At 28.4% G+C, this 8,526-nt stretch overlaps 1 protein-coding gene across 1 annotated transcript; it reads left to right on the top strand.

Moving 5' to 3' along the window:
- Window positions 1-2,156: 2,156 nt before the first annotated feature.
- Window positions 2,157-6,424, top strand: LOAG_09453 (hypothetical protein; the record flags this gene model as incomplete). Its single annotated transcript, XM_003144980.1, has 7 exons — window positions 2,157-2,293; window positions 3,120-3,330; window positions 4,086-4,244; window positions 4,433-4,722; window positions 5,087-5,339; window positions 5,496-5,826; window positions 6,157-6,424. Coding segments are annotated over 7 exons (1,649 nt in total), but the record flags the coding sequence as incomplete, so codon positions are not given.
- Between the last annotated feature and the right edge of the window lie 2,102 nt (window positions 6,425-8,526).

The following is an 8,526-nucleotide window of genomic DNA, read 5'->3' as shown; positions in this document are numbered from 1 at the left end:
TCTCTCTCTCGCCCTCTCTCTCTTTTTCTTTTTGAAATTTACCGACAAATGATAAAGAATACAAGACATGCTTTCTAGAATACTAAAATTTAATTCCTAACATGAATTTGCATAAAAATTTCAAGTTGTTAAGGAACATTTGTCAATGATTTTCTTCAAATTACTTTGATTAAAAAACCACCTAAATGATATGATAACTAAATATTTTCGAAAATGACGTTTTTTTCCAAAAAAAAAGTACTGCAAAATTGAATAATCTAATAAAAAAAAAAGTAAATAAATAAAAGGAAAAAAAGGAAACTGTTTCTTTCTTTCATCAACAGAAGAGAAATGAATGAATATGGGTTTTTGTTGAAAACCGCCACTCTTTGAACTATACCGCCACATTGAAATTATTTATGAAAATAAAAATTGTGGAAGAGGAGGGAATAAATTTTCCATTTTATGTCAAATTAAGTTAGCATACAGAAAAAAAACACAGTAAAGTTAATCCAATTGTTTGAAATTTAAAAAAAGAAAAATTGTGGAAATGAAAATTTCAAAATTTCATCCAGATTATTCAAATTTTTACATGGATCACTTAGCATATTAATACAACGATGGCTACAGATCTGATCGAATCATTCATGCATTTGATTATTCATTAAACAAAAAAAAATTATTCATCATGCTGCTAATTGTTTTATATTACTTTTCTTAATCTATCTTTGGCACATTGTTTATTTCTAATTTTTATCTTATTTCACAATTTTTTTTTCAAATAAAATTGTCATTTTTATAAAAGTTATCATTAAAATGATAATCATTGATTAAGAGATTGTTAACAACAATATATTATCATTTAACTAAAATATGGAACAATTTTTGTTTGCTTTTTGATTTATATTTTAAGCAAAAATGCATTACAATTGTTACTATTACTTCCGGCTGTCAATTATTCAATGCTAACAGTATACTAAAATAGGTGGGTATCATCCGAAAAGGGAGAGAAAGAGAGAAAATGGTAAGAGGATAATGTGTTGTATATGTGTGGGTATGGAAAGTTTGACAGTTTTTTCCAGTAAGAGCAAACGAATCAGTTGAATTTAGGAATATGATGAAATAAAATGAAAAATTTAGTACAGTGTATTCAACTTTTCTTTTTTTCTCTTCCCCTCCCTCTTTCTCCCGCTTTTTTTCTCTTTTTCTTTTTCTTTCACTCCAAAATTAGTTAATATTGACATATCTTAATCTTGTTCCTTGATTTAGCTAAAGCTTATGGTAGAATGGGTTTGTTAGAGGACAAGTAAAAAGGAGGAATTTGAAGATGACACATATTGAATAGGCCCTTACAGCTTGCTTATTTGCCGTTTGCTTGTTCCTTCATACCAGTGCAAACTAGCCACTGGTATATAACTATTCTAAAAGATCGTCCATTCTGATAGTGTCATTATGATTTTGATTCCATCTTTGATGGACTGACTAGTTAGTGGACCCTTTTTCCCACCTCTCTCATTTCTCCTCTTCTCTCGCTCTTGTTCATCGATGTCCCCTAACAGCTTGTGTCCCCAATGTGACGAGAAGAAAGAGGCAGAGAAGATTGACATGTCCGCAAAATTATCGCCGTAAAACGTCATACTGCTTAACATTAAAACACTAGGATATGAAGCGGGAATGGAATGGGAGAGGAAGAAAGGATGGGGAAATATTTAAAAAATGAAGTATTGGAAAATTTTCTTAAAAAAAAAAGAAACAAATTCAGAATTGGAAACTTACAAACAAACATAATAATTCATATTGTCTAAAGTTGAAAGGTCAAATTTAATAATCTTTTCTTTTTCTTCCTTTTTTTTTTTGCATCAATGTTTACTACCTCTGTTTATCTTCCCTCCTCTCCTTTCAGATCATCTCTTTTAATTCACCTAAATTTATACTGAATAAATATATTCTGATTGATAAAAAATATAAAAAATCTTAAAGTTCAAAAGTAAAAGTTTTAAAATCCCACAAGAAAAAAACAACTAAACTATGTTAGCATCAATCATTTTTATGATCGACGAAATTTTGTAATATTATGTTCATTTGTTTTTTTTTTTTGCATTTTAAGTTTTTAATAGTTTAAATGGGAGGGAAAATGTTTATTTTTTTTGACTGATTAACAAGAAAAAAAATTCCAGCACCACCAGATTTATCAATACCATCACAAACAGAATTTCGTGTTCCAATTGGGACGAAGCAGTTTCGACTAATATGTCCTGTCAAAGAGAAGAACGATGACCTTTTAATGATTCAATGGAAGAAAAACGACGAACTAGTAAGTTCAGCTGTACCTTATCGTTTTGTTTTTTGTTTTCTTCTCTTTAACTTCTTCGCTTTCATTTTTTCTCATTTTCTTTTTCCTTTCTCTCCCAAATATTTTAGGAATTTTTTTGAAAAAATTTAGAAATTCGGGAATATTATTGATTAATGTTAAATTTTACAAAAATATCGATAATTATGTGAGTCGGAACATTTAAAAAATGGATGAAATATGTGTAAAAGAAAAGATAATTTTCTTCTTTATCACTTCATTAAAATCACAATCCTTATTATCATAACATTCACCAATCCTTCTTAATAACCAAATACAAAATTAAACTTTATTAATTACTTCAAATATTTGAAAGATATTATTTTAACAGTTAAAATTTCATATTTTTAATATAAAATGCAACTTTCTTTCTAACAAAACAATGTAAGAGAAGTAACAATAGTTTGAGTATTTGTGAAGCAATTTTTAAAATGCTTCCATAGTTAATACTGCTAGCATATTTGATTGGAATAGTATTGATAATGCATCCAAATCTTATCAATCATCCCTCAAACTTCTATTTTTTCTTGCTCTTTTTCCCCATTTTTTTTTTATGCTTTATCCTTCTATACCTCATTAAACTGTCTTATATTTTCTGAATAACAGATTGACATACATATGCATGTTTGCACATATGCATTTATCATTTCGATCAATTTTTATTACTGCTGCAATAAGAGTTATGTCACTCAAATAGTAATTAAGAAGAAAAAAAGATTTCAATTATATGCATTGATCATTTATTCTGAAATGCCTTAACTAATCCGAAATTCTTGTTATATTCCTGAAGATTGGATTCGATTTCAACAATCGATTCAAATTGGCTCGATCAGATCGTGAGCTGAAAATTCGTAATCCTCAGCTATCGGACGGTGGAATATATCAGTGCCAAGTGGTTAATGGGTTTGGACATCGGGAATTGAACTTTACCATAATTTTTTACGATCCAGCGGTGGAGAATGAACAAAATGCTGACAGTACACTGACACTCAGTACTAATGGTAAATTTTCTTTTAATTATTCAATTCAAATTAAATTGAAATATTGCAATGATATTTTCGCAGCGAAATTTGAAAGTGTAAGTTCTATGAGTAAATGGTAAAAGTTGGTGCATTGTTAAATAGAAATAGTAGTCAATTGAAATTAACTTCTATTTACAATTAAGACGAAAGAAAATGATGTTACTTTTGGAGAGACAAATAGAGAATGAGAAAATCCGCAGATAACCATGCATCATAAGTGAAACAGTGATTGAAAGTTATTGCTTTGAAAGGATGGTGATGATTGACGAAGTTTACGAAAACATTTCAAAAGATTGAAAATAAGATAACAAAATCAACGATTTATAATGTTGCAATAATAAATAGGGTCATTTCTTAATTAGATAAGCAAGAATGCAAACTTCTATTGGTAATTTTAAATATCAATTTAGAATTCAAATGAGCTCCGTGAGTTATTTGATTGAAAGTTTTAGATGGTATCAAAAAATAAATTGAAATCATATTAATATAAAAAGTAAGTGAAATTTTGGAAAGGATAAATTTCTGTTTTAGTGAAATTTCATTTAGCTTAAAATATTTCAAATTCATCAAATGTTCCCAAGTAAACAATATTGTTTATCCATCTTAATCACTGCCAAATTTTATACATCATTATTGAATTTTATTAAATATGATAAATACGATAGGAAAATATATGTGGAATTTTATGAATTCAAATTATCTCTAGTTATATTGTTTGAAGAGAATGTTTGCAGCATCGCCACCAATATGGAAGAACGAAACAGAAATTCGAAATTGGATGATAAATCCAGTACGGATAACAATTGGTGGGGCATTATTGCTCAAATGTCCTGCAAAAGGAAATCCACTCCCGCGCATTACTTGGTTACGAGATGGCAAGACATTAGAACGAGGTATTAATGTGGAAATAGAGTTTAATTAGTGGTTATTATCGATTATCAGTATCATTTTTTAAAATTTCATTTCTAGTTTTTGAAACCTCAAGGAAATTATGATTCTCATTTAGGAAGCAAGCTATTATAATAAAAGTTATTCATTTATTTTCTAAGTGATAATTTTGAAAATTTTTTCGAAATTTCAGAAATCACTTATCATTATTCCTCAGCGATACTTTATCTAAGTGATGTACAACCTAGCGAAGGTGGTAACTATGTATGTAAACTGGAAAACGAACATGGTAGCATCGAAGCATCATTTCACGTTTATGTGGAAAATTTCTTCGAAGGTTTGGATGGTGAAAGCTGGTCTATTGATCAGACAAATGCGCAGCTTTACCCAGTTATTGATGAACCCTTCAATAACACTGTTCGAGTTGGTCGAACTGCTCAATTTCAATGCAAAGTAAGGAATCAACAACAACCCCTTATTAAGGTATCGTTATTTCTATATTTAAATAAATGACACTGTTAGACTGTTACTTTCACCATTATCAACCCTTTATCATCATTATGATATTGCTGAAATTGATATTCATTTTGATGTCAGTTCAGGTTCTAATATAAATTCAAGTGGTATTGATGTCAAGATAAATATTGTCATATGTGTTTAATATTTAACATTAAAATTAATGCTAAAGCTAAAAAGGAATGAACCGTTGTGAAACCATTGATAACCAAACCGGTTGAAACAAATCATTTAACAATGTGAAATGTTTATACGGAATAAGAATGGAACTATATGAAAGCATGATAACATTCAGCTGCTATCTAATTAGTTTGCTTTATTGTGATTGTAGTGGTTAAAACGGGTCGAAGATCCGAATGCAATTCGTCAAACAAATGCAAACGCAACATTAATTCATGCAAATAACATGCATCTTTTACTGCTGGAAAAACCGGAAACAACTGCTGAATTATCGGATGATGTAAGCCTAAATAGGCTTATTATTCCGAATGTACGATATGAGCATTCTGGAACATATCTTTGTGTAGTAACAAATGCTCATGGTGATATCGCTTATCGATCAGCATATCTTCATGTTATTGCAAGTTAGCTTTTAATATTTTTGGTTTTAAATTTTAACACAATAAAATTTTACTGCTGCTGATTCATTGACCTTTCATGATCACAACCAAATGCAAGTAAAAAAAAAAGAAGAGCCAATTAATACAGTAATTAATCAAAATAAATGAGTTACTTTCCAGGATCGGATCATGGAGTATTATCAAATCTTTATTTTTATGGTGGTATATTAATCCTAATTGTTGTATTTACATCAATAACTTATGCTGTTTATTTTTTGCGGAAGAATCAGGCTGCTAAAAATAGTGAATCAGCGCAAGGTATCACAACTACTCGATATTCATTTTCACTAAGGCCTCCACCTCCGAATCTTCCACCTCCAAAAGCTCCAGCATTACCTTCTGAACGACAACAATTGATGCTGAACAATCAGCCTTGTGATCGCTATACGATCAATTCAACAGCAACAACATACTATCCACAATTTGGAACTCCAGATAAAAAGTTGCAAAAGTAAGTTACTGTTGTTATTCATTTTTATTTTTTACCAGGAATCAAGTGATTTTTTAACATTTACTTCAACTTACTAAAACCAAATTAAAGTAAAATTGGTGGATTTAAATTATAAATAAAATCCTTTTGAAACTAGCAGTGCGTAGAAAAATACAGGACTGTATCATTGAGATATGAGAGAACAATATGACAAAATATCGGTAATGATGGAGGAATCTTAGTAGGTAAATATGAGGAGTAAACTAGAATTTGGAATTCTAAAAATCTAAAAATTCAAAAATTAATTGGAAAAAAATGTTTATCAAATTTTCAAATCTTTTTTGTTTTCAGGATAATAACGGAAAGTGGTACACGTCCAACACCTATACGACGTACGAATGGTAATGATACGAAATATCGATTAAAAGAAGATTACGTATGTTCACCCAAATGGATGCATACTAAAGCTGATAATATTGAAGTTGAAATAGATCAAAATTTATTAAAAGGCCGTTCCACGCATCGCTATAATCCGGTATCAGTAACATACGGTCGAATTGATAATATTGATCAACAACAAAAACCTTTCCTTATCACTGGTAATATACAAAAAAGGTGACCGATCCAAAGATTGTGGTATACATAATTTCAGAAAATATAACATTTGTATGTATAGTATTAGGTATTTCTTGCTATGATCATAAGCTTAATCCGACTATTTTCTTTTTTTTTCCTTTACACATGTATTATGATTTGTTGTTGCTAAACTTAACTCGTTGCTTAATCTGATAGATATAAATCAATCCGATGATAATTATTGAGATAATTTTGATAGTTTACAAATTATTTATTGATAATTTAGGTAAATTCAAAAGAAAATATCATTTTTTCGAATTTCGACACATAATTTTTGCAGGTTATTAATTTATACACAATAGTTTTTACCACCATATAAATTTGCAATTGATGTATAGCCTTTTTTTTTTCGTAAAACATAATCAATATGAAGGTTGAAAATTAATTTTAATTATTGTTAGTACAAATTATGCACTGATTTTAATTATATTTCAAAATTGAATGTAAACAAAAAAAAAATTTAAACTAACATCAGAAAGAAACTGAAATATATGCAAAATTTCGTTTTTCTAGCAAAAATTTTGAATCATTTAAATTTTCATCATGAAGAAAAACATTTAAAATATACCAATATTATCGGATACATCGTTTATTGTTTCAATCGTTCCTCCTCCGAACAACAAAATTCACCTTTTATCAACTATCAAATCATTCCATTTTCGTTCAGTTTATGATTAGTCCTTTATTTTTCACGATAAACAATTTATTAAGCCTTTTTTTCTTTTCAAAATATTTATGTTTATAATGGAAATTCGTTCTTCGTAACACTTGTGCTAATTAATAATTAATTGTAATTCCTTCCAAAAAATTTCTTCCTTACTTTGTTATTTTGTACGGTGACTTAGTATTTTTCATTTTTCTTCCTTCCTCTTTTTTTCCTCCTCTTCCCCCGCTTTTCCCGCCTCTTGAATGCCTGTATATGCTATAAATATTTGATTTATTTTGAGATATTATTGTGGAATTCCAATTTCAGTTTCAGTATATTTATTTATTTCTTAATGCAAATCAAATGACAAATGAATTGAAAAGTACGCATCTCATCACTGTATTTTGTTTTTGTTTTTTTTCTTTCTTTTTTTTTAAGTTACTTTCATTGGTAAGTTTCTAAAATTTCACTCAAACAAAAACGGAATTGTAAAAGTCCAAATAGACCAATACAGGAAAGTATTGCTTTCATCAAATTAGATTTCATCTCTTTTTTCCTTTTTTTTTTTTTTTTTACATCGGCAAAGTAGAAATTAATGATTACGTAAATCGGATGAAGAAATCGCAACTGTGGTATCATTTTTGAATTTATTGAATTTGTTACATTTTTAAAATGATTATGCTAATCGTTTATATATTTAAATTCAGAACAAATAATATTTGAGAAAATAACGCTGGAAGTTCCCTTTTTTTTAAAAGACCTCATTTTTCCTTATTTCTTTTTCCTTTCTTTACTTCTTTTCCAATTTCGAAATTTTGTACTGAAATTTGAAATATTTTTTAAAGCAATGCAATAAGCTTATAATTACCTTTCTGTTCAGTAGAAGTTCTGATTTTGTCATCATCAAAAGTGCACTTATCTTCTAAGCACATTTAAGGTTATAGCTTTTAAAGCTTCCCAGTATCCTAAGCTGACAAAAAACTTCCTCCCTTCAATCCTTTGCCTCATTCAACACTTCTTTTGCATTCTTCAAAAGAGAAAAGAAAAATTTTTTGTTAATTCATAGATAGATTGTAGTTTAAAAATTATTTCGCTTCCTTAATTTTACCCTTTTTCGATATTTAAAAAATATGTAATTATCGATAGTTTATCATTTAAACGATAAACTACCAGTTAATCGATAAACTACTACTCACACAAATCAATATTCATCAGAAAGAAATAAATAAAAAAACAAGGATGAAAATATTTGATTATCATGTAGTTTATCGATTAACTCCTTTAAAAATGTATTTTTCTGATTGAAGAGCTTTATATGTGTCATTATTTTCGTTTTATTTGAAATGAAGTATGTACGAGTAGTGCCGTTTCATATTTTTCCTTTTAATGTTCAATGTTTTTTATGCTTTTTTTTTAATTGTAAATTTGGTGCAAAAATA

The sequence above is a fragment of the Loa loa genome, assembly GCF_000183805.2.
Source record: "Loa loa unplaced genomic scaffold supercont3.180, whole genome shotgun sequence".
Taxonomy (NCBI): Eukaryota; Metazoa; Nematoda; class Chromadorea; order Rhabditida; family Onchocercidae; genus Loa; species Loa loa.
This window is presented reverse-complemented; position numbering and strand designations above follow the sequence as displayed.